Below are 26,855 nucleotides of genomic sequence, written 5' to 3' on the forward strand. Positions count from 1 at the left end.
GAGAAATCTATATAGAGATTAAGTCCCAAACGGCACCCTATTCTCTATGTAGTGTGCTACTTTTGACTAGAGTCCTACGGGGCATGTACATCTAATGAGCTGTGTGGGCCTAGAAGGTGTTCCCAAGCCCAGAGTGTTGGGTTTAGGAGTTGTTCCACCTACGTGAGGTGGTAGATAGCCAGGGTTGTATTCACTAGGAACCAAATGGAAGTAAAGGGGCTGAAACGGGGACGGACCTACCTGAATTTATCCAATAAAAAAGTGTCCTGTTGCAAAGCGTTTTGGAGGTGTTCTCAAATGAAGAGGATTCATCATCACAGCCAGCAGAAACATCTGGCGCTAGAAAGTGGGAAAATGAACTTTTTGGTAAAGTTTTCTTGTCAACTGCTGTAATTTGAGGTTTGGTTGTAATGGGGAAAATATAAATGTCTAACTGGTTGTGAATAGTTTTAGTTTGGGAATGTGTGCAAATTAGAAATTAAATTGGTCACACTCAAGTATCAATCTTTATAATATAAATTATCTCAACATTTTGGATTCAAAGTCGAGCAATGATTTTGTCAAAGTGGAAATGTTATATTCCCTTCTGCTGCTGACCCTGCTGCTGACCCTGATAACTAACCTGCTGATCCTGTTAACAACTAACCTGCTGACCCTGATAACAACTAACCTGCTGACCCTGTTAACTAACCTGCTAACCCTGTTAACAACTAACCTGCTGACCCTGATAACAACTAACCTGCTGACCCTGATAACAACTAACCTGCTGACCCTGTTAACTAACCTGCTGACCCTGTTAACAACTAACCTGCTGACCCTGATAACAACTAACCTCCTGATCCTGTTAACAACTAACCTGCTAACCCTGTTACCAACTAACCTGCTGACCCTGTTACCAAGTAACCTGCTGACCCTGATAACAACTAACCTGCTGACCCTGTTAACTAACCTGCTGACCCTGTTAACAACTAACCTGCTGACCCTGATAACTAACCTGCTGACCCTGTTAACAACTAACCTGCTGACCCTGATAACAACTAACCTGCTGACCCTGTTAACAACTAACCTGCTGACCCTGATAACAACTAACCTGCTAACCCTGTTACCAACTAACCTGCTGACCCTGATAACAACTAACCTGCTGACCCTGATAACAACTAACCTGCTGACCCTGATAACAACTAACTTGCTGACCCTGACAACAACTAACCTGCTGACCCTGATAACAACTAACCTGCTGACCCTGTTAACTAACCTGCTGACCCTGTTAACAACAAAGCTGCTGACCCTGTTAGCAACTAACCTGCTAACCCTGTTAACAACTAACCTGCTAACCATGTTAACAACTAACCTGCTAACCCTGTTAACAACTAACCTGCTGACCCTGATAACAACTAACCTGCTGACCCTGTTAACTAACCTGCTAACCCTGTTAACAACTAACCTGCTGACCCTGATAACTAACCTGCTGACCCTGTTAACAACTAACCTGCTGACCCTGATAACAACTAACCTGCTGACCCTGATAACAACTAACCTGCTGACCCTGATAACAACTAACCTGCTAACCCTGTTAACAACTAACCTGCTAACCATGTTAACAACTAACCTGCTAACCCTGTTAACAACTAACCTGCTGACCCTGTTAACAACTAACCTGCTGACCCTCTTAACAACTAACCTGCTGACCCTGATAACAACTAACCTGCTGACCCTGTTAACTAACCTGCTAACCCTGTTAACAACTAACCTGCTGACCCTGATAACTAACCTGCTGACCCTGTTAACAACTAACCTGCTGACCCTGATAACAACTAACCTGCTGACCCTGTTAACAACTAACCTGCTGACCCTGATAACAACTAACCTGCTGACCCTGATAACTAACCTGCTGACCCTGATAACAACTAACCTGCTGACCCTGTTAACTAACCTGCTAACCCTGATAACTAACCTGCTGAGCCTGTTAACTAACCTGCTGACCCTGATAACTAACCTTCTGACCCTGATAACTAACCTGCTGACCCTGATAACTAACCTTCTGACCCTGATAACTAACCTGCTGACCCTGTTAACTAACTGGCTAACCCTGATAACAACTAACCTGCTGACCCTGATAACTAACCTGCTGACCCTGATAACTAACCTGCTGACCCTGATAACTAACCTTCTGACCCTGATAACTAACCGGCTGACCCTGATAACTAACCTTCTGACCCTGATAACTAACCTGCTGACCCTGATAACTAACCTGCTGACCCTAACACTGTTAATTAACAGGGTATTTGTGTAAAAATGGAGGATAGGTAATGAATGCACCTTTACATATCAAAATGCTAACCCTCCCAAATGTGTGCAACTGTAATTAAAATAACCAGCAGTGGTTGCCTTTGAAGAAGCGGAATCTTTATACCTTTATTGCGACTTTGTTAAAACACTACATTTAAATTGAGTGTTGTTGCATTGTTACAATGTTGCAAATTGCTCACTAGATGGCACTATAACAGAGTCGATAGAGAAACCGAATGAGTCTTCTGACAATTTAATATCGCACTTTTGTTAAGTAGGCAATGCAGCTTCTTAACTTCTACGACAGCAAATTAGAATGCACAAGGTTTTGAATTCTTTACAAAAGTAGGAGCATCTGCATTTTTCCAGTGCGCATGATTTTGTATCCTTTCTGAAAGCAGGAAGCATCACGCTGTTAATCGCTGTCAGACTGATAACAGCATTTTCTGGGAAGGTCAATTCAACTGCATTGTTTACAAAGGTGTTTTGATTGTCTCTTTCGGTGGCTACAAATTCATTCAAACGAATTTCAGTGACTTTGGCCCGTGATCGTGGATTACCGAAGGACCAACAGGTTGGTGAAGATCATTACTTTGCATTTGAAGTAAATCAGTTAAAGACTAACTTTCTGTTTTGACAATTTATATTTTTATATGTAGCTGAGCTACCTTCTATATTTTACGACAACATGAATATGCTTTGACAGTGATGTATGCACGGTAGCTATTGATTGACACACAACATGGAATTTGATCATCACATGCTCTTGGCCTATAAAGGTATCTTGGCTCTTTCAGTCTGGCTTGTATGGAAAGAGTGCGGAGGTAATCAATGTTGCCAAGTTTTCCAGAGACACCAATTCATCAATGGAAACTTAATGCATTGTATGTCAGTCAAACAGTACTGAACAGGCTGGGAATATGGGGATATAAGGGGATTAAGCAGACAAAAGGAGTGTCAGATTTGAGCCTATTTCACTGTAACGCATTCATTTGAGTACTGCTTCTAATTGTCTAGTTAAGACTACAGCTGCAAAGGACTTGTGACACAAGCTGCTGAAATCACATAAAGCATTTCATGGTTTCAGTTCTGCAGCTATAATGACGTGATGCATGTGTATAATATGAACGCTTGTTGCTCTCATATGCACAGCTATGCGGGAACTGGTGACAGGTCGCTTTTCAGACAGGACCATTAGAAAATCACACCTCTGTTGTAGATGCCAAAGGGATATGTGTGCAGTTACTAAGTTTTTTTTTATTACTTTTTTTTTAATCTAAAAAGTAATTTATTTTCAATACAGTAGCACTAGGCCACCCACCCATCATAAAGTGAACTGTGCCACTCCTCAATAGAGTGTTTTCAGTGACCTATTGAATGGTATCTCTATCTTCAGCACACATGAATCCAATGTGCCCAGAAGTTCCCCTCAAGCAGGGAAATTCAATTAAAGTTGGTTTAACTTGTATCTCCTGAGGTGGCTGCCTTTACAGAGGAGACGAGCTTGTACTTTACATGACTACAGCTGTATTTCCTCCAACTCTGCTTTGTTGTTTGGTGAGGTGATGCCATAGTTCCTTTTTGAAAAAAAAGGTGTGTGTGTGTAGGTAAGTAAGTAAAGAAATAAAACAACAGTAAAAAGACATTTGGAAAAAGAGTAGCAAGGCTATATACAGACACCAGTTAGTCAGGCTTATTGAGGTAGTATGTACATCTAGGTATCGTTAAAGTGACTATGCATATATGATGAACAGAGAGTAGCAGAAGCGTAAAAAGAGGGGTTGGCGGGTGGTAAAACACAATGCAGATAGCCCGGTTAGCCAATGTGTGGGAGCACTGGTTGGTCGGGCCAATTTAGGTAGTATGTACATGAATGTATAGTTAAATTGACTATGCATATAAGATAAACATAGTAGCAGCAGTGTAAAATAGGGTTTGGGGGGGCACATAATGCAAATAGTCTGTTCATGAGTCTTACCTGTTCAGGAGTCTTATGGCTTGTGGGTAAAAACTGTTGAGAAGCCTTTTTGTCCAAGACTTGGCACTCCGGTACCGCTTGCCATGCGGTAGAAGATAGAAGATGACTGGGGTGGCTGGGGTCTTTGACAATTTTTACGGCCTTCCTCTGACACCGCCTGGTGTAGAGGTCCTGGATGGCAGGCAGCTTTGCCCCAGTGATGTACTGGGCCGTACGCACTACCCTCTGAAGTGCCTTGCGGTCGTAGGCCGAGCAATTGCCGTACCAGGCAGTGATGCAACCGGTCAGGATGCTCTCGATGTTGCAGCTGTCGAACCTTTTGAGGATCTCAGGACCCATGCCAAATCTTTTTCATTTCCTGAGGGGGAATAGGCTTTGTCGTGCCCTCTTCACGACTGTCTTGGTGTGTTTGGACCAATCTAGTTTGTTGTTGATGTGGACACCAAGGACTTTGAAGCTCTCAAGCTGATCCACTACAGCCCCGTCGATGCGAATGGGGACATGCTGGGTGCTCCTTTTCCTGTAGTCTACAATCATCTCCTTAGTCTTGGTTACTTTGAGGGATAGGTTGTTATTCTGCCACCACCCAGCCAGGTCTCTGACTTCCTCCCTATAGGCTGTCTCGTCGTTGTTTGGTGATCAGGTGTTGTATCGTCAGCAAACTTAATGATGATGTTGGAATTGTTTCTGGCCATGCAGTCGTGGGTGAACAGGGAGTACAGGAGGGGACTGAGCACGCACCCCTGGGGAGCTCCAGTGTTGAGGATCAGCGTGGCAGATGTGTTGCTACCTACCCTGACCACCTGGGGACGGCCTGTCAAGTAGTCCAGGATCCAGTTGCAGAGGGAGGTGTTTAGTACCAGGTTCCTTAGCTTGGTGATGCGCTTTGAAGGGCACTATGGTGTTGAACGCTGAACTGTAGTCAATGAACAGCATTCTCACATAGGTGTTCCTTTTGTCCAGGTGGGAAAGGGCAGTGTTGAGTGCAATAGAGATTGCATCATCTGTGGATCTGTTTGGGCGGTATGAAAATTGGGTTGAGTCTAGGGTTTCTGGGATAATGGTGTTGATGTGAGCCATTACCAGCCTTTCAAAGCACTTCATGGCTACGGACGTGAGTGCTACGGGTCTGTAGTCATTTAGGCAGGTTGCCTTTGTGACCTTGGGCACAGGGACTATGGTGGTCTGCTTAAAGCATGTTGATATTACAGACTCAATCAGGGACATGTTGAAAATGTCAGTGAAGACACCTGCCAGTTGGTCAGCACATGCCCGGAGCACACGTCCTGGTAATCCGTCTGGCCCAGCAGCCTTGTGTATGTTGACCTGTTTAAAGGGCTTACTCACGTCGGCTATGGAGAGCGTGATCACACAGTCGTCCGGAACAGCTGATGCTCTCATGCATGCCTCGGTGTTGCTTGCCTCGAAGCGAGCATAGAAGTGATTTAGCTCGTCTGGTAGGCTCGTGTCACCGGGCAGCTCGCGGCTGTGCTTCTCTTTGTTGTCTGTAATAGTTTGCAAGCCCTGCCACATCCGACGAGCGTCGGAGCCGGTGTAGTATGATTCAATCTTAGCCCTGTATTGATGCTTTGCCTGTTTGATGGTTCGTCGCAGGGCATAGCGGGTTTTCTTGTAAGCTTCCGGGTTAGAGTCCCGCACCTTGAAAGCGTCAGCTCTACCCTTTAGCTCAGTGCGAATGTTGCCTGTAATCCATGGCTTCTGGTTGGGGTATGTACGTACAGTCACTGTGGGGACGACGTCCTCAATGCACTTATTGATAAAGCCAGTGACTGATGTGGTGTATTCCTCAATGTCATCGGAAGAATCCCAGAACATGTTCCAGTCTGTGAGAGCAAAACAGTCCTGTAGTTTAGCATCTGCTTCATCTGACCACTTTTTATTGACTGAGTCACTGCTGCTTCCTGCTTTCATTTTGCTTGTAAGCAGGAATCAGGAGGATAGAGTTGTGGTTGCATTTACCAAATGGAGTGTTAATTTGGTTTATTGGCCTAGTAGTGATCAGGTGAGCTGTGTTTCAAGCCTGAGCCTCTTGGCTTGTTGTTGTAAATATCTATTAAAAGGTGATATAATATAATAAGCAGGATGTCATGTGCTCCTTATCTTGTTAGCCAGTTGCTGTGATCAAGGCTATAACAACTTGCCCAAATGAACAAGCTAAGGAGTGTGACTCATGTTTCTGAAGAACAATCTCTTTCTGTTTCTTGCCCTCTCTTTCTCTGTCTCTCTCACCCTCTCTCTCTCTCGCTCCTCCAAAGCACAAATCCCATGCTTGGATGTGATTCCACCATTGTGAGCCTGATATACAGAGGAGGAAAGACAGGTTCTGATGGCAGACCATCTTCCCTCAGGGTTACTGGAAGCATGTGTTGTCGTCGGAGCCTCTGGGGATAAACTCAAGGATGTCTACCAGGTAATGCCAATCAGCAAATTTAATTTTGAATACAAAGCTTATTAGAGAGATGAGCTAGTTCGTTGATTAGAAATGTAAAATGGAGGTTAACATGGATTGTTCTCTTTAGTCTCTACAGCAGGGCAACAGGACAACAGACATCCTTTTTTTAGACCCAGAGGTCTTGCAAGTCCACGTGCCTCCGTTTGTGACCAAAGAGAATGCAGTTGAGTCTGGTGTCCCCAGAACCTTCAGTCGAGTCCAGTGCAGACGGTCATTCATCAAGAAGAAGGAGAGGCCAGTGGTGGCTCCTAGTGGCCCTGGAGGGGCCGGGAGCAGTGAGGGGGCCACAGTCACAGAGGACGTCAGCGTCCCCAAGGACATCGACCTCATGGCTCTGCCCCAACTCTGCTTCCCAGGTAGAGGTATATATATTGTGAGGCTGATAGCCAGTTAAATGTGTCATTGTTGGGATTATAAAGATGACCGGAGGTAAACACCATACCAAAATGAAGGATGACAGACATCCCTATTTACAATGTCATTAAAACATTCGCTCGAAGACATCGCCCAATGCACTGTCTAACAATCAAGAGATACAAATAATCCTTACTTTTCTGAAATCAGGGGGGCTTCAAGTAACAAATGAACCAAAAGAAGAGCGTTTTCACTTTCTAGTCTTCACGGATGTGTTCGGTAACCAAACCCACGGAGTGGTGGTTCAGTGTTGTAGACCATTTCAGGTGGGAGTCTTTCCTTTTTATTATCCTGCATAAACATGTGATCATTATAAAGCTGTCCGAAACAAAACGGTGTTAAACGCTTTCTCTATGACGCTCCTTCCTGCGAAAGACTCAATGCTCACACAGTTGATTTGTCACTTCTGTCCTCGTAGGAAGGGTCAGTGTTCTATCAGAATGGACACTGGTCGTCCACCAGGACCACTAAGCTCTACACTGCTTATGCCATCTGTGTCATATCCAAGCATCCTTATTACAATGCTCTGAAGGACTGTCTGTCTTGGTAAGGGTCAATACGTCTTCAATACAGCCCGTATCTGTGTGTTGTCATTTCTTAAATCATTCTCTTCTGTACACTTCTGTAGTTTGCTGGTGCAGCTTAGAACATGCAGGTTGTCTGAAGAGAGGGTGAAGGAATTTGCAGCCAAACTATCTCTAGTGCCCATTCCACCCCCTGGACAACTACATGTGGTGAGCTGCTTTCTGTTATCCAGTCCATCTATCCACACTGCTAGGCTACCTGAAGTGCCAGTGGTCGGTTGTATTTGAACACCACTCACTCTACATGGACTATGCATTGTTGGGGTTTGATTCTTCCTTGGTCCTTCATTTCTCCCCTCTCTCCATCCTACAGTCAGAATAAAAATGACAAAACAAAAATACAAACTACTACTACCACCACCACCTCCTCCTTCTTCCTTCTTGTGTACTGATATTGATGATGTGCTCACCCCTGACTGTGCCCAGGTGTTCAACCTGAGACCCCTGATGATCGTACTGCCTTCCAGAGAGGATAAGGAACACCCCACTGTAGACCTGGACCTCCATTTGCCCTTCCTGTGCTTTAGGTCCAAACAGATTTTACAGGTGAGTAGAGAGTTATGTTCAGACGGGTAACAGCATTTTCTACGATGAGCCATTCAACTGAAGTGTTCGGAGTGCTGTTTTGACTTCTGCCCTGCTTGGCAAGAACTCTGCTTTTTCTGCTCTGCTCTACTCGACTCTTTCTACTCTACTCTTTCTGCTCTGCTCTTTCTGTTCTTCTCTTTCTGCTCTACTCTGCTCTACCCTTCTCTTTCTGCTCTACTCTTTCTACTCTGCACTTTCTATTATACTCTGCTCTACTCTACTCTTTCTGCTCTACTCTGATCTTTCTGCTCTACTCTACTCTTTCTACTCTACTCTGATCTACTCTTCTCTTTCTACTCTGCTCTTTCTACTCTGCTCTACTCTGCTCTTAATGCTCTACTCTGCTCGTTCTGCTCTACTCTGCTCTTTCTGTTATACTCTGCTCTGCTCTTTCTGCTCTGCTCTACTCTTCTCTTTCTGCTCTGCTCTTTCTGCTCTACTCTTCTCTTTCTGCTCTACTCTATTCTTTCTGCTCTACTCTGCTCTTTCCGCTCTACTCTGCTCTTTCTACTCTGCTCTACTCTACTCTTCTCTTAATGCTCTACTCTGCTCTTTCTGCTCTACTCTACTATTTCTGCTCTGCTCTTAATGCTGTACTCGGCTGTTTCTGCTCTGCTCTATTCTTTCTGCTCTAGTCTGCTCTTTCCGCTCTACTCTGCTCTTTCTACTCTGCTCTACTCTGCTCTTAATGCTCTACTCTTCTCTTTCTGCTCTACTCTACTCTTCTCCTTATGCTCCACTCTACTCTTCCTGCTCTAGTCTTCTCTTTATGATCTACTCTGCTCTTTCTGTTATGCTCTGCTCTACTCTTTCTGCTCTACTCTTTCTGCTCTACTCTTTCTGCTATACTCTTCTCTTTCTGCTCTACTCTACTCTTTCTGTTATGCTCTGCTATTTCTGCTCTACTCTGCTCTTTTTACTCTTCTCTTTCTGCTCTTTCTGTTATAATCTGCTCTTTCTACTTTGCTCTACTCTTTCTGCTCTACTCTCCTCTTTCTGCTCTACTCTTTCTGCTCTACTCTGCTCTTTCTGCTCTATCCTACTCTGATCTTTCTGCTCTACTCTGCTCTTTCTACTCTTATCTTTCTGCTCTTTTTGTTATACTCTGCTCTTTCTACTCTGCTCTACTCTGCTCTTAATGTTCTACTTTTTCTACTCTACTCTGCTCTTTCTACTCTACTTTACTCTTTCTGCTCCACTCTTTCTGCTCTGCTCTTTCTACTCTGCTCTACTCTTTTATTTCTGCTCTACTCTTTCTACTCTACTCTTCTCTTTCTGCTCTGCTCTACTCTGCTATTTCTACTCGTTCTACTCTGGTATTTCTACTCTGCTCTTTCTGCTCTACTTTATTTTGCTGTGCTCTTTCTACCCTGCTCTCCTATCCTCTGATTTTATTGACCACTGGCCCTGTGTTGGTTTGCCCAGATCATCACTGGTATTCTGATGGAACAGAGGGTAGTGTTCTTCTCAGCTGACTGGGCCCGCCTCACCCTGGTGGCAGAGTGTTTCATGCTCTACATCCACCCCTTCCACTGGCAGCACCCCTACGTGCCCATCCTCTCAGCCCAGATGCTGGACTTCGTCATGGCCCCCACCGCCTTCCTCATGGGCTGCCACCTCAACCACTTTGAGGAGGTCGCTGCGGTAGGAGGCTTTGTATTAGTAGTAGTAGTTTCTTTATTGCAACCTTGGTACATCCTTTATATAACCATGGTTATGTCTTTGTGTTATTTGATGTCGGACAACAGTATGATTTTCATGATGTTGTTACGTCAAGTGTCCAACTGTCCATAAACAGTGTTAAGACCTACTGCTTGGTTGTACTGTCATGTTCCGTTTCCAAACACTTGAAATGTCATAGCAGTTGGAGAAAGAAAAGCTTTGACTTCTGAATGTTTTTGGAACTCTCTTCTATTCTCTGTGACAGGAAACAGACGACCTGATCTTGATAAATATTGATGATGGAACAGTGTCTTCTTCCTGCTCAGAGACTGTCGACCTACCAGACGTCCCCTTAGTTTCAGGAGAGTGTTTTACCAAGCGGTAGGACACCCCCCCCCCCCCAAATGGCACCCTATTCCCTATATAGTGCCCTACTAGGGAATAATGTACTACTTATGGGCCCTGTTAAAAAGTAGTGCACTATATAGGGAATAGGGTGCCATTTGAGAATCAAATCAAATTGTATTTGTCACATGCTTCGTAAACCAGAACTGTAGACTAACAGTGAAATGCTTACTTGCGGGCCCTTCCCAATAATGCAGAGAGAAACATGTAGAACAACAGAATAACAGGAGGAATACATAGACAATGCAGACTATGTGCTCTGTTCTGTGCTGAAGCTCCCTACAACTGAAATGACACGTCCATTGTCTCAATAACACAGAATGAGGTTATTGAGAGGTAGAATATCACATCAGTTATCACTCACAGTCATGCTTATATAACATTGTTTTTGTGGCAGTGAGTGAACAACAGGTTTCTCTTCCTGTTGCTCTACAGGAGGAAGGGCCTCCAGCTACAATATGATCTAGAGCTGTGTCACCAAGGGGCCGGCGCAGACGTTAATGACATGCGCATGCTGAGGAGACAATGGCAGCAGAACCTGAACTGGGAAATACAGAAGGTTACCTTGGAGCTCATTGTCAATATGTTCAGGTCAGTCGTGCTGTTCAGACTCTCTTTCTGAGGTGCAGGGCTTAAAGTATAATATCATCATACACATCTGGTGGACTTCCTGCTTACAGACATCAACAAGTGAATTCAAATCTGTCAATACTGCTCTCCCTTGAGCAATGCTCACACTGGAAAGAGCCAATAGTGGCATATGTGAGATTTTGTTGGTGTTGCATCTGTAAGGAGGAAGTCAACCCGGTGAGGTGTAGGAAGATGTTCTATTTCCTAGTGTTTAAAGGCACTAATGTAGTCCGTGTATTAATGGTCCGCTGCATCTCTGCCGTTCATCAGGGATGTCAGTGGTCACCTGAACTATGAACACAGAGTGTTTAACAGTGAAGAGTTCCTGAAGACCAGAGAGCTAGCTGACCTACCCTTTTATAACAAGGTACATGTTGAAGTAGCCTCTCAGATCACCATCACTATAAAGAGTACGGTTGATTCCTACACTCATTTTATACATGTGTATCCGTATAGGTCTTGGAGACACACATCTTTCATTCATTCCTGAAGGACCGCCTCAATAGGAAGATGGATGCTTTCACACGCATGGAAGTCAACACTCGCTCAGAGACACAGAAGTAATCTCTCACTTACAATATCCCTTTCCTGCTTATCCCTTCCCCTACCCTCCAACTCACTTTTCTCCCTGATGGGTACAGTGATGGTTAGAACGAAGCCTGATTTATGGCACCGCTGGTAACCTGCCTGGACATGTTATGGAATTCAGTCCAATTATTCATGTATAGAACACACCGCTGCAAACCTGCTTTGTTAACATCAAAGGAAGAGTTTCTCCATAAGTCTGATCCAGTTATCCAGTCTGGATGTTGTATTGTTGTTGAATATTTGAATGTACAGCAGAGGGGTTTTTCTCAAACCTCTCTTCGAGAACCACCATCCATTTATAGTGTTTTAGAGCTTCGCTGATAAGTTGACCAGTTAGGCTTGGCGATTAGTTGACCAGTTAGGCTTGGCGATTAGTTGACCAGTTAGGCTTGGCGATTAGTTGACCAGTTAGCCTTGGCGATTAGTTGACCAGTTAGCCTTGGCGATTAGTTGACCAGTTAGCCTTGGCGATTAGTTGACCAGTTAGCCTTGGCGATTAGTTGACCAGTTAGCCTTGGCGATTAGTTGACCAGTTAGCCTTGGCGATTAGTTGACCAGTTAGCCTTGGCGATTAGTTGACCAGTTAGTGCTGGAATAGATCAAATAAGTGAAAGAGACTGGCTAGTGATACTGGAGGAGCGATTTGGGAAATGATTGAATTCTGTTACATAGCACCCCACTGCAAACATGCTATATATATATGGCTGGGGGAGATTCTGTGAGAGGTTTCAAGTATTGTATGGTATTCAGGGTCTTGTATGGTATTTAGGGTCTTGTATGGTACTCAGTCCTGTATAGTATTGTATGGTACTCAGTCCTGTATAGTATTGTATGGTACTCAGTCCTGTATGGTATTTAGGGTATTGTATGGTATACAGTCCTGTATGGTATTTAAGGGTATTGTATGGTATACAGTCCTGTATAGTATGTAGGGTCTTGTATGGTACACAGTCCTGTATGGTATTTAGGGTATTGTATGGTATTCAGTCCTGTATAGTATTGTATGGTATTCAGCCCTGTATGTACTGTATGGTACACAGTCCTGTATTGTATGATATACAGTCCTGTATGGTATTTAGGGTCTTGTATGGTATACAGTCCTGTATAGTATTTAGGGTCTTGTATGGTATACAGTCCTGTATAGTATTTAGGGTCTTGTATGGTATACAGTCCTGTATAGTATTTAGGGTATTGTATGGTATACAGTCCTGTATGTATATTAGGGTATTGTATGGTATACAGTCCTGTTTTATATGTGTCTGATGTCAGAATGAAGGCGATGACAGACAACCCCAGGAGGCCCACCATGCAGGAAATGGCCAGGAAGTATAGCAGCGACCCAGAGAAGCGTCTGAACAAGAGGCTGGGGATGAGCCTCCCCAACCTGGGAGAGGAGCGCCATCTCAACCTCCTCAGACAAACCTCCCTCAAGAAGATCATTATCCCTGACAGTGGTGAGTACACTCTTAGAGAATATGCTTCCAAAAGGGTTCTTCGGTTGTCCCCATAGTGTAACCCTTTTTGGTTCTAGGTAGAACACTTTTGGTTTCCATATATAACTCTCTGTTGAAAGGGTTCTACATGGAACAAAAAATGGTTTTTCAAGGGGTTCTCCTACCCTTTTAGGTTCTAGATAGGAACTTTTTTATAGGAAGGTTACAACATTCCAGCAATTTTCCCCAAATTCCCAGCTTTTCCAGAAATCCCAGTTGGAAGATTACTGGAATTAGGACGAAGTAAGTATGACATCATCCAACCAGGATTTCTGGAAAACCAGATTTTGCAACCCTAGCAGTGGGAGGACTACCGATTAACACATATACTGTGATGTTAGTAACATTACACGGTTACATGAACATTACTCCGTAACATTATGCACTGTCTAAAGGACTACTCTACATAACACTGTCATAACGGATGTCATAACAGATCATGTCTGTTGTCAGCTAATGAAAACTGACTTAACACTAAATAGTTTGTGTTATAACAGTGTAATGTGGCTCTTATGACGGATGGTTAAAGTAAAGTGTAGGTCATTAGGCCTTGACTTCTGTGAACAAGAAGATTCATCTTAAAGAGAATTTTCACAAATGTTCAACTTCATATTCATCCTCAACATATGTTAAAATGGCGTCTTTCTATGTTCGGTAGTAAAAAAGATAGAGGGAGATAAGTGTTTGCAATGACATCATCGTTGTGCATCATGTGATTTTAACCAATTATGAGGAGGCATTACCTACTAATTGTTTACATTTACATTTACATTTAAGTCATTTAGCAGACGCTCTTATCCAGAGCGACTTACAAATTGGTGCATTCACCTAATGACATCCAGTGGAACAGCCACTTTACAATAGTGCATCTACATCTTTTAAGGGGGGGGGGGGGGGGCAGAAGGATTGCTTTATCCTATCCTAGGTATTCCTTGAAGAGGTGGGGTTTCAGGTGTCTCCGGAAGGTGGTGATTGACTCCGCTGTCCTGGCGTCGTGAGGGAGTTTGTTCCACCATTGGGGTGCCAGAGCAGCGAACAGTTTTGATTGGGCTGAGCGGGAACTGTACTTCCTCAGTGGTAGGGAGGCGAGCAGGCCAGAGGTGGATGAACGCAGTGCCCTTGTTTGGGTGTAGGGCCTGATCAGAGCCTGAAGGTACTGAGGTGCCGTTCCCCTCACAGCTCCGTAGGCAAGCACCATGGTCTTGTAGCGGATGCGAGCTTCAACTGGAAGCCAGTGGAGAGAGCGGAGGAGCGGGGTGACGTGAGAGAACTTGGGAAGGTTGAACACCAGACGGGCTGCGGCGTTCTGGATGAGTTGTAGGGGTTTGATGGCACAGGCAGGGAGCCCAGCCAACAGCGAGTTGCAGTAATCCAGACGGGAGATGACAAGTGCCTGGATTAGGACCTGCGCCGCTTCCTGTGTGAGGCAGGGTCGTACTCTGCGGATGTTGTAGAGCATGAACCTACAGGAACGGGCCACCGCCTTGATGTTAGTTGAGAACGACAGGGTGTTGTCCAGGATCACGCCAAGGTTCTTAGCGCTCTGGGAGGAGGACACAATGGAGTTGTCAACCGTGATGGCGAGATCATGGAACGGGCAGTCCTTCCCCGGGAGGAAGAGCAGCTCCGTCTTGCCGAGGTTCAGCTTGAGGTGGTGATCCGTCATCCACACTGATATGTCTGCCAGACATGCAGAGATGCGATTCGCCACCTGGTCATCAGAAGGGGGAAAGGAGAAGATTAGTTGTGTGTCGTCTGCATAGCAATGATAGGAGAGACCATGTGAGGTTATGACAGAGCCAAGTGACTTGGTGTATAGCGAGAATAGGAGAGGGCCTAGAACAGAGCCCTGGGGGACACCAGTGGTGAGAGCGCGTGGTGAGGAGACAGATTCTCGCCACGCCACCTGGTAGGAGCGACCTGTCAGGTAGGACGCAATCCAAGCGTGGGCCGCGCCGGAGATGCCCAACTCGGAGAGGGTGGAGAGGAGGATCTGATGGTTCACAGTATCGAAGGCAGCCGATAGGTCTAGAAGGATGAGAGCAGAGGAAAGAGAGTTAGCTTTAGCAGTGCGGAGCGCCTCCGTGATACAGAGAAGAGCAGTCTCAGTTGAGTGACTAGTCTTGAAACCTGACTGATTTGGATCAAGAAGGTCATTCTGAGAGAGATAGCAGGAGAGCTGGCCAAGGACGGCACGTTCAAGAGTTTTGGAGAGAAAAGAAAGAAGGGATACTGGTCTGTAGTTGTTGACATCGGAGGGATCGAGTGTAGGTTTTTTCAGAAGGGGTGCAACTCTCGCTCTCTTGAAGACGGAAGGGACGTAGCCAGCGGTCAGGGATGAGTTGATGAGCGAGGTGAGGTAAGGGAGAAGGTCTCCGGAAATGGTCTGGAGAAGAGAGGAGGGGATAGGGTCAAGCGGGCAGGTTGTTGGGCGGCCGGCCGTCACAAGACGCGAGATTTCATCTGGAGAGAGGGGAGAGAAAGAGGTCAAAGCACAGGGTAGGGCAGTGTGAGCAGAACCAGCGGTGTCGTTTGACTTAGCAAACGAGGATCGGATGTCGTCGACCTTCTTTTCAAAATGGTTGACGAAGTCGTCTGCAGAGAGGGAGGAGGGGGGGGGGAGGGGGAGGAGGATTCAGGAGGGAGGAGAAGGTGGCAAAGAGCTTCCTAGGGTTAGAGGCAGATGCTTGGAATTTAGAGTGGTAGAAAGTGGCTTTAGCAGCAGAGACAGAAGAGGAAAATGTAGAGAGGAGGGAGTGAAAGGATGCCAGGTCCGCAGGGAGGCGAGTTTTCCTCCATTTCCGCTCGGCTGCCCGGAGCCCTGTTCTGTGAGCTCGCAATGAGTCGTCGAGCCACGGAGCGGGAGGGGAGGACCGAGCCGGCCTGGAGGATAGGGGACATAGAGAGTCAAAGGATGCAGAAAGGGAGGAGAGGAGGGTTGAGGAGGCAGAATCAGGAGATAGGTTGGAGAAGGTTTGGGCAGAGGGAAGAGATGATAGGATGGAAGAGGAGAGAGTAGCGGGGGAGAGAGAGCGAAGGTTGGGACGGCGCGATACCATCCGAGTAGGGGCAGTGTGGGAAGTGTTGGACGAGAGCGAGAGGGAAAAGGATACAAGGTAGTGGTCGGAGACTTGGAGGGGAGTTGCAATGAGGTTAGTGGAAGAACAGCATCTAGTAAAGATGAGGTCAAGCGTATTGCCTGCCTTGTGAGTAGGGGGGGAAGGTGAGAGGGTGAGGTCAAAAGAGGAGAGGAGTGGAAAGAAGGAGGCAGAGAGGAATGAGTCAAAGGTAGACATGGGGAGGTTAAAGTCACCCAGAACTGTGAGAGGTGAGCCGTCCTCAGGAAAGGAGCTTATCAAGGCATCAAGCTCATTGATGAACTCTCCAAGGGAACCTGGAGGGCGATAAATGATAAGGATGTTAAGCTTGAAAGGGCTGGTAACTGTGACAGCATGGAATTCAAAGGAGGCGATAGACAGATGGGTAAGGGGAGAAAGAGAGAATGACCACTTGGGAGAGATGAGGATCCCGGTGCCACCACCCCGCTGACCAGAAGCTCTCGGGGTGTGCGAGAACACGTGGGCAGACGAAGAGAGAGCAGTAGGAGTAGCAGTGTTATCTGTGGTGAGCCATGTTTCCGTCAGTGCCAAGAAGTCGAGGGACTGGAGGGAGGCATAGGCTGAGATGAGCTCTGCCTTGTTGGCCGCGGATCGGCAGTTCCAGAGGCTACCGGAGACCTGGAACTCCACGTGGGTCGTGCGGGCTGGGACCACCAGGTTAGGGTGGGCGCGGCCACGCGGTGTGAGGCGTTTGTATGGTCTGTGCAGAGAGGAGAGAACAGGGATAGACAGACACATATTTGACAGGCTACAGAAGAGGCTACGCTAAAGCAAAGGAGATTAGAATGACAAGTGGGCTACACGTCTCGAATGTTCAGAAAGTTAAGCTTACGTAGCAAAAAATCAATAAAATTACAAATCTTATTGACTAAAATGATATAGTACTGCTGGCTGGTGAAGTAGCCTGGCTAGCAGTAGCTGCGTTGTTGAAAGTGAAGCTGGCTAGGTGACCTCGACAGTTTCTCTAAATTTCTCTAAACTACACAATTATCATGGATACAAGGACAGCAAAGACAACTAGCTAACACTACGCTAATCAAGTCGTTCCGTTGTAATGTAAGTTTCTACAGTGCTGCTATTCGGTAGAAGTTGGCTAGCTAGCAGTGTTAGCTAGCAGTGTTGGCTAGGTAGGAGGACAGCAGCGCGGCAGGCGAAACTAGCTGGCTAGCTAACCGATAATTACTCAAAGTTACACAATTATCTTAGATACAAAGCTAGCAAAGAAAACTATGTAGCTAGCTAACACTACACAAAACAAGTCGTTCCGTTGTATTGTAATCGTTTCTACAATGCTCTTCGGTGGCAAGCTGGCTAGCTAGCAGTGATGGCTACGTTGCGTTAATTTCGAACGAAAATAGCTCGCTAGCGAACCTCAATAACGACGCAATTATGTTTGATAAAAGACGGCTATGTAGCTAGCTAAGATCAAACAAATCAAACCGTTGTACTGTAATGAAAATGAAAATCAGACCGTTGTACTATAATGAAATGTAATGAAAAGTTATACTACTATTCGGTAGACGGTGGACGTTAGCTAGCTGCTGGGCAGATAGCAGTGGACAACGAGACGACGAAATACGATAATTACGCAGTTATCTTTGATACACAGACGGCTATGTAGCTAGTTAAGAAGAAATTGCTAAGGTTGGACAAATTAAATCGTTGTACTATAATGAAATGTAATGAAAAGTTATAAAAGTTATACTACCTGCAGAGCGAATGCAGAGCGAATGCAAATGCGACCGCTCGCCCCAAACCGGAAGTAAAATTGTCTCCTAATTGTCTCCTAATTGGTTGATAATGTCATTGGAAACACATCTTCCTCACTTTTTTACAACAGAACATAGGAACTTTATATATTTATATAAAGTAGACCCTTTTTGTTTGCAGTGTCACTCTTTGTCTTTTTCTAAACAGCCTTCAAGATCCCGCCCAAGCCTGTGAAGATCTTCAAGCTGCCAGAATTTCCTCCTCCCATGGTGCACCACCATGTCCAGAACTACTATGGAGAGTTGATCATACTACTGGGGAAGGCCATCCTCTGTGTTCCTGAGAACTCCACACTCCTGGCCAGGTACTTAGTTTACAACATAGGGATTATTCATTTTATTAAGTCACACTTTAAACACACTACATCTATATAAAAAAAAATGGCTTTATTGGGCATTTGTAAAGTCCTCATAAAGTGACCGGACCGCCAAGTTTATAAAGGCAATGCTCCTGCTGATAGCAAGGAGAGGCACCTGGCGGGCGAGACAGAGAGGGCGCGTTAGTGTGTGTCCAGTCAGTCACAATATGCACTACATACATGCTTCACAAATCGTCTATAAGCAAAGTCCTACTACTCTCCATACAACCCTTTCTCTATTTCCAAGGTACTTCTACCTCCGCGGCTTCATGAACACGCTGTGTTCCAAGCGTCTTGACGCCCTCAGCGACTTCCAGAACCTCTACAAGACGGACATCGAGATCTTCCCCGCCGACCTGGTGAAGGCGCTAGTGGACTCGCTGCAGAAGGACGAGCGCTCCCAGGTGGACCGGCGGCCAGAGCTCAAGCGGCTCATTTTCAAGGTGAAGACAGACAACGAGATGGTGCTGGTCCAAGCTGACGACCACGTGAAGAAGTTCCAGCTCCCTAAGACCCACATGCTGCAGGAGGACTTTGTGAAGTGCATCCAGGAGTCTGGGATTGTGAAAGACGTCGCCACCATCCATAGGCTGTTTGAGGCTCTCACTGTGGGTAAGTTGAGACTTACCATCCATAGGCTGTTTGAGGCTCTCACTGTGGGTAAGTTGAGACTTACCATCCATAGGCTGTTTGAGGCTCTCACTGTGGGTAAGTTGAGACTTACCATCCATAGGCTGTTTGAGGCTCTCACTGTGGGTAAGTTGAGACTTACCATCCATAGGCTGTTTGAGGCTCTCACTGTGGGTAAGTGAGTTAGAGGTCAGGCCTCTCGTTGACAGGACATGGAAATACATGAGCAGTACAGTATGGTTGTACTATAACAATAAGATCACCCATGATAGTAAACGAGTGATTGATCTGTCAATAAAGTTTGAAATACAGTACCACTCTGCCTAGGAACACGGTGTGTATCATCTGATTATCCTTACTTTATTAATAGCATCTTGTAAGAGTGACTTTGGATTCAGGGTTTGACTTCAGCCATGAGGAGTCCCTCCAAATCAGGATTTTACTTTGACTCCTCATTGGATGGTAAGCAAGACTGTCCAGTTTGTCTGCAGCATCCCATCGTATGACTGGTCAGCGGGACTCATGTGGCATCTCTTTTTATTTTTCTCTCCATCTTCATCTCTGCTTGGGTTTAACGTTCATTCCATGACATCATACATGAGATGGATGGCTGTTGTTTCATGGGGCGTCTTCAGCTATGGGAGATGTATAAATGTGCTCTTTGCTTTGACAAAACACAGTGTTCCTGTTTACAATGGATGCTGTTTGAATTAGCTTGTTTCTATTGGCTTGTATGACATACATGAAAGTAAAATGATGGAATGCATTTGCATGGTTTTAATGTGCGTTTGATGAGCATGTTCTCTACAGGCTACTGAGACTTGTCATGCCTTGTTTACATTCACACCACTACTCTTACAACGAATGACTCCTTGAAGACTGAAGCTTTCTTCTAAGACAAGACCTCTGTTTCCAGGGCAACAGAAGCAGATTGACCCAGAGGTGTTCGGTGTGTTCTACACCTTCTGTTTCCAGAGCAACAGAAGCAGATTGACCCAGAGGTGTTCTGTGTGTTCTACACCTTCTGTTTCCAAGGCAACAGAAGCAGATTGACCCAGAGGTGTTCCGTGTGTTCTACACCTTCTGTTTCCAAGGCAACAGAAGCAGATTGACCCAGAGGTGTTCCGTGTGTTCTACACCTTCTGTTTCCAAGGCAACAGAAGCAGATTGACCCAGAGGTGTTCCGTGTGTTCTACACCTTCTGTTTCCAAGGCAACAGAAGCAGATTGACCCAGAGGTGTTCCGTGTGTTCTACACCTTCTGTTTCCAAGGCAACAGAAGCAGATTGACCCAGAGGTGTTCCGTGTGTTCTACACCTTCTGTTTCCAAGGCAACAGAAGCAGATTGACCCAGAGGTGTTCCGTGTGTTCTACACCTTCTGTTTCCAAGGCAACAGAAGCAGATTGACCCAGAGGTGTTCCGTGTGTTCTACACCTTCTGTTTCCAAGGCAACAGAAGCAGATTGACCCAGAGGTGTTCCGTGTGTTCTACACCTTCTGTTTCCAAGACAACAGAAGCAGATTGACCCAGAGGTGTTCCGTGTGTTCTACACCTTCTGTTTCCAAGGCAACAGAAGCAGATTGACCCAGAGGTGTTCCGTGTGTTCTACACCTTCTGTTTCCAAGGCAACAGATGCAGATTGACCCAGAGGTTTTCCGTGTGTTCTACACCTTCTGTTTCCAAGGCAACAGAAGCAGATTGACCCAGAGGTGTTCCGTGTGTTCTACACCTTCTGTTTCCAAGGCAACAGAAGCAGATTGGCCCAGAGGTGTTCCGTGTGTTCTACACCTTCTGTTTCCAAGGCAACAGAAGCAGATTGACCCAGAGGTGTTCCGTGTGTTCTACACCTTCTGTTTCCAAGGCAACAGAAGCAGATTGACCCAGAGGTGTTCCGTGTGTTCTACACCTTCTGTTTCCAAGGCAACAGAAGCAGATTGACCCAGAGGTGTTCCGTGTGTTCTACACCTTCTGTTTCCAAGGCAACAGAAGCAGATTGACCCAGAGGTGTTCCGTGTGTTCTACACCTTCTGTTTCCAAGGCAACAGAAGCAGATTGACCCAGAGGTGTTCCGTGTGTTCTACACCTTCTGTTTCCAAGGCAACAGAAGCAGATTGACCCAGAGGTGTTCCATGTGTTCTACACCTTCCGTTTCCAGGGCAACAGAAGCAGATTGACCCAGAGGTGTTCCGTGTGTTCTACACCTTCTGGAAGGAGACGGAGGTGGAGGCCCAGGACGTTCACCTGCCAGCTGAGGTCATAGAGCACCTGGACAACAACGAGTGTGTCTACAAGCTGTCCTGCTCCATCAAAACCAACCAGGGAGTGGGTAAGATCGCCATGACACAGAAGAGGCTCTTCCTGCTCACTGACGGGAGGCCTGGGTTTATCGAGATCACCAAGTTCAGAGACATAAAGGTGGGGTTACTTTATGTTTAGGCAGTAGTAGTAGTACTGTTCAGGGATGAGTTTTATAAAAACTTTGTAGTCCTAAAATAATCTTTGACAAGTTTAGGCAATGGATGAAAGATGATCTTAGTGCTATGAAGCTTTTGGAAACTCACTCAGTAATGAATAATACTGAAGGGTACATTGGTATGACTACAGTGTATTGCCATCAATGTTTGGCTTTGTTCAAATGAAAATCTGCCATGATGACGATGACACATCTGATATTCCTCTCCTCACATTTCAGTTGAATGCATTCAGTTGTCCAACTGACTAGGTATCCCCCTTTCCCTCTCGTCTCTGTCAGGAGGTGAAAATCTCCTTTGCTCCTTTCCTGCTGTTGAAGATCCCGTCTCTGAAGATCAAGTGCAGTCTGAGGAAGGAGGTGTTTGAGGCCAACCTGAAGTCTGCGTGTGACCTGTGGAATCTCATGGTCAGAGAGATGTGGGCTGGGAGGACGATGGCAGACGACCACAAGGTAGGATATACGCTGGATCTCAGACTGGTGCTGCGTTCAGTAGGGTATAATGTAACCAAGTTGAATTCATTCAACTAACCCCTTCAGCTTGAAATGCCCCAACCTGCACCATGGAATTGCTAGCTTTTCGGTGGAGCAGCAAAGATGTTAAGCAGTGCAGTGACTTCTGTTAAACACTTTGTGGAATGTGTGGGTAGAAATATTAGCATAGTCCATTTCACCCTCCTGAATGTGTTATGTCGTTATTCATAGTCTTGAAAAACATGTCACATTATTTTATTACCGTATTATGAAAAAAGTATAAGATCGGTTGGCACCTAAAGGGATATTACAGTACAGGCTTGTCCCACCCCTCTGGCCTGATGGTTTCCTCCAGGCTTCCTAAAGGGATATTACAGTACAGGCTTGTCCCACCCCTCTGGCCTGATGGTTTCCTCCAGGCTTCCTAAAGGGATATTACAGTACAGGCTTGTCCCACCCCTCTGGCCTGATGGTTTCGTCCAGGCTTCCTAAAGGGATATTACAGTACAGGCTTGTCCCACCCCTCTGGCCTGATGGTTTCCTCCAGGCTTCCTAAAGGGATATTACAGTACAGGCTTGTCCCACCCCTCTGGCCTGATGGTTTCCTCCAGGCTTCCTAAAGGGATATTACAGTACAGGCTTGTCCCACCCCTCTGACCTGATGGTTTCCTCCAGGCTTCCTAAAGGGATATTACAGTACAGGCTTGTCCCACCCCTCTGGCCTGATGGTTTCCTCCAGGCTTCCTAAAGGGATATTAATATTACAGTACAGGCTTGTCCCACCCCTCTGGCCTGATGGTTTCCTCCAGGCTTCCTAAAGGGATATTACAGTACAGGCTTGTCCCACCCTTCTGGCCTGATGGTTTCCACCAGGCTTCCTAAAGGGATATTACAGTACAGGCTTGTCCCACCCCTCTGGCCTGATGGTTTCCTCCAGGCTTCCTAAAGGGATATTACAGTACAGGCTTGTCCCACCCCTCTGGCCTGATGGTTTCCTCCAGGCTTCCTAAAGGGATATTACAGTACAAGCTTGTCCCACCCCTCTGGCCTGATGGTTTCCTCCAGGCTTCCTAAAGGGATATTACAGTACAGGCTTGTCCCACCCCTTTGGCCTGATGGTTTCCTCCAGGCTTCCTAAAGGGATATTACAGTACAGGATTGTCCCACCCCTCTGGCCTGATGGTTTCCTCCAGGCTTCCTAAAGGGATATTAATATTACAGTACAGGCTTGTCCCACCCCTCTGGCCTGATGGTTTCCTCCAGGCTTCCTAAAGGGATATTAATATTACAGTACAGGCTTGTCCCACCCCTCTGGCCTGATGGTTTCCTCCAGGCTTCCTAAAGGGATATTAATTTTACAGTACAGGCTTGTCCCACCCCTCTGGCCTGATGGTTTCCTCCAGGCTTCCTAAAGGGATATTACAGTACAGGCTTGTCCCACCCCTCTGGCCTGATGGTTTCCTCCAGGCTTCCTAAAGGGATATTACAGTACAGGCTTGTCCCACCCCTCTGGCCTGATGGTTTCCTCCAGGCTTCCTAAAGGGATATTACAGTACAGGCTTGTCCCACCCCTCTGACCTGATGGTTTCCTCCAGGCTTCCTAAAGGGATATTAATATTACAGTACAGGCTTGTCCCACCCCTCTAACCTGATGGTTTCCTCCAGGCTTCCTAAAGGGATATTAATATTACAGTACAGGCTTGTCCCACCCCTCTGACCTGATGGTTTCCTCCAGGCTTTCTAAAGGGATATTAATATTACAGTACAGGCTTGTCCCACCCCTCTAACCTGATGGTTTCCTCCAGGCTTCATAACGGGATATTAATATTACAGTACAGGCTTGTCCCACCCCTCTGACCTGATGGTTTCCTCCAGGCTTCCTAAAGGGATATTAATATTACAGTACAGGCTTGTCCCACCCCTCTAACCTGATGGTTTCCTCCAGGCTTCCTAAAGGGATATTAATATTACAGTACAGGCTTGTCCCACCCCTCTGGCCTGATGGTTTCCTCCAGGCTTCCTAAAGGGATATTACAGTACAGGCTTGTCCCACCCCTCTGGCCTGATGGGTTCCTCCAGGCTTCCTAAAGGGATATTACAGTACAGGATTGTCCCACCCCTCTAACCTGATGGTTTCCTCCAGGCTTCATAAAGGGATATTAATATTACAGTACAGGCTTGTCCCACCCCTCTAACCTGATGGTTTCCTCCAGGCTTCATAAAGGGATATTACAGTACAGGATTGTCCCACCCCTCTAACCTGATGGTTTCCTCCAGGCTTCCTAAAGGGATATTAATATTACAGTACAGGCTTGTCCCACCCCTCTAACCTGATGGTTTCCTCCAGGCTTCATAAAGGGATATTACAGTACAGGATTGTCCCACCCCTCTAACCTGATGGTTTCCTCCAGGCTTCCTAAAGGGATATTAATATTACAGTACAGGCTTGTACCACCCCTCTAACCAGATGGTTTCCTCCAGGCTTCATAAAGGGATATTAATATTTCAGTACAGGCTTGTCCCACCCCTCTAACCTGATGGTTTCCTCCAGGCTTCATAAAGGGATATTAATATTACAGTACAGGCTTGTCCCACCCCTCTAACCTGATGGTTTCCTCCAGGCTTCATAAAGGGATATTACAGTACAGGATTGTCCCACCCCTCTAACCTGATGGTTTCCTCCAGGCTTCCTAAAGGGATATTAATATTACAGTACAGGCTTGTCCCACCCCTCTGACCTGATGGTTTCCTCCAGGCTTCATAAAGGGATATTACAGTACAGGATTGTCCCACCCCTCTAACCTGATGGTTTCCTCCAGGCTTCCTAAAGGGATATTAATATTACAGTACAGGCTTGTCCCACCCCTCTAACCTGATGGTTTCCTCCAGGCTTCATAAAGGGATATTAATATTTCAGTACAGGCTTGTCCCACCCCTCTAACCTGATGGTTTCCTCCAGGCTTCATAAAGGGATATTAATATTACAGTACAGGCTTGTCCCACCCCTCTAACCTGATGGGTTCCTCCAGGCTTCATAAAGGGATATTACAGTACAGGATTGTCCCACCCCTCTAACCTGATGGTTTCCTCCAGGCTTCCTAAAGGGATATTAATATTACAGTACAGGCTTGTCCCACCCCTCTGACCTGATGGTTTCCTCCAGGCTTCCTAAAGAGATATTAATACATTTTTTTATTTATTTAACCTTTATTTTTATTTCACCTTTATTTAACCAGGTAGGCTAGTTGAGGACAAGTTCTCATTTGCAACTGTGACCTGTTCAAGATAAAGTGTGACACAGACAACAACACAGAGTTACACATGGAGTAAACAATAAACAAGCCAATAACACAATAAACAAGTCAATGACACAGTCATTTAACTAGGCAAGTCAGTTAAGAACGAATTCTTATTTACAATGACGGCCAACCGGGGAACAGTGGGTTAACTACCTTGTTCAAGGGCAGAATGACAGAGTTTTACCTTGTAAGCTCGGGGATTCGATTCAGCAACCTTTCGGTTACTGGCTCAATGCTCTAACCACTAGGCTACCTGCTGCCCCATGTTGCAGTACAGGCTTGTTCCACCCCTCTGCTCTGCTGGAAAACATTATGTTTTGTCCTTATTATATTCTCCTAATGTGATCTCCCAAACTTAATGTGATCTCCCAAACTTAATGTTATCTCTCAAACGTAATGTTATCTCCCACACTGTTTAATTGGCTGTACTCATTGTACATTGTAATGTGTAGTAGGTTGTGTGTATATATACTTGTAAGACTATGTCTCTCTTATAGGATTCTCAATACAGGCAGTGTGTGTATAAGCTGTCATGTTCCCTTTAAGGATCCTCAGTACAGGCAGTGTGTGTATAAGCTGTCATGTTCCCTTTAAGGATCCTCAGTACATGCAGCAGGCTTTGACTAACGTCTTGCTCATGGATGCTGTGGTTGGGTGCCTTCAGAGCCAGAAGGCCGTATTTGCCGCTTCCAAACTGGCATACTTTGACAGAGTGAAGCGTGAAGGTATGCATTATGGTCCAGATACACTGTCGATTTTGTTTTTTTGCATATAAATCATCTGTAAGCTTTACCATTTGTGAGTTTAATGGTGGGGTTCCGGACACAGATCTAGCCTGGTCCTGGACTAAAACACAAACTCAATGGAGAACCATTGAACATGTATTTAGTCCAGGAGTTTCCAGGACTAAGGATCAAGTATACGACTAAATCAACAACATCGGATGTCCCTCTGAAGAACAATAGTGTGTGATATTCATTGTGATTTTCTGTAATCAGGATAGTGATTCATATTCTGATATGTCATTTTTTCTGCTTTCTGTTTCGTTGTCTGTAAGCAGTTTCTATGATGGTTCCAAAGACAACATCGGAGACGTTGAAACACAAGATCAATCCATCACTAGACCTCCCAGCTCCACAGACTGTACACGTCTTACTCTACACACCAGGTGAGGGGATACAGACTACACGTCTTACTCTACACACCAGGTGAGGGGATACAGACAGCTGAGTTTATATTACTCTACACACCAGGTGAGGGGAAACAGACACCTGAGTTTCTATCATAGTTTCAGTCTCTTATCTTCACTCTGATGTATCTGCCTGTAAGATAGAAGCTGTTTACATGCCAGTTAGGTGCATGTCCTAACATGTCCTGTAAGGTGCATGTCCTAACATGTCCTGCAAGGTGCATGTCCTAACATGTCCTGCAAGGTGCATGTCCTAACATGTCCTGCAAGGTGCATGTCCTAACATGTCCTGCAAGGTGCATGTCCTAACATGTCCTGCAAGGTGCATGTCCTAACATGTCCTGCAAGGTGCATGTCCTAACATGTCCTGCAAGGTGCATGTCCTTACTGAGGAGCTTTGAAGCCGTAATAGTTGGCTGCAAATACACACTAGTGGAAAGCA

At 45.7% G+C, this 26,855-nt stretch overlaps 1 protein-coding gene across 1 annotated transcript in view; it reads left to right on the plus strand.

The window, feature by feature from the left end:
* Positions 1 to 2,557: 2,557 nt before the first annotated feature.
* Positions 2,558 to 26,855, plus strand: part of LOC129837736 (DENN domain-containing protein 3-like) — a 29,816-nt gene continuing 5,518 nt past the window's right edge. The window contains exons 1-19 of the mRNA XM_055904145.1: positions 2,558 to 2,863; positions 6,544 to 6,698; positions 6,808 to 7,096; positions 7,305 to 7,420; positions 7,573 to 7,700; positions 7,783 to 7,888; positions 8,165 to 8,284; positions 9,752 to 9,970; positions 10,254 to 10,369; positions 10,829 to 10,984; positions 11,294 to 11,390; positions 11,480 to 11,583; positions 12,881 to 13,065; positions 18,141 to 18,297; positions 18,599 to 19,155; positions 21,137 to 21,396; positions 21,734 to 21,904; positions 25,820 to 25,949; positions 26,285 to 26,392. Coding sequence (XP_055760120.1) covers positions 6,615 to 6,698; positions 6,808 to 7,096; positions 7,305 to 7,420; positions 7,573 to 7,700; positions 7,783 to 7,888; positions 8,165 to 8,284; positions 9,752 to 9,970; positions 10,254 to 10,369; positions 10,829 to 10,984; positions 11,294 to 11,390; positions 11,480 to 11,583; positions 12,881 to 13,065; positions 18,141 to 18,297; positions 18,599 to 19,155; positions 21,137 to 21,396; positions 21,734 to 21,904; positions 25,820 to 25,949; positions 26,285 to 26,392 — 3,103 coding nt within the window. The 5' untranslated portion in view covers positions 2,558 to 2,863; positions 6,544 to 6,614. The remainder of the gene's footprint in view (positions 2,864 to 6,543; positions 6,699 to 6,807; positions 7,097 to 7,304; positions 7,421 to 7,572; positions 7,701 to 7,782; positions 7,889 to 8,164; positions 8,285 to 9,751; positions 9,971 to 10,253; positions 10,370 to 10,828; positions 10,985 to 11,293; positions 11,391 to 11,479; positions 11,584 to 12,880; positions 13,066 to 18,140; positions 18,298 to 18,598; positions 19,156 to 21,136; positions 21,397 to 21,733; positions 21,905 to 25,819; positions 25,950 to 26,284; positions 26,393 to 26,855) is intronic.

The sequence above is a fragment of the Salvelinus fontinalis genome, chromosome 38 (genome assembly GCF_029448725.1).
Source record: "Salvelinus fontinalis isolate EN_2023a chromosome 38, ASM2944872v1, whole genome shotgun sequence".
Taxonomy (NCBI): domain Eukaryota; kingdom Metazoa; phylum Chordata; class Actinopteri; order Salmoniformes; family Salmonidae; genus Salvelinus; species Salvelinus fontinalis.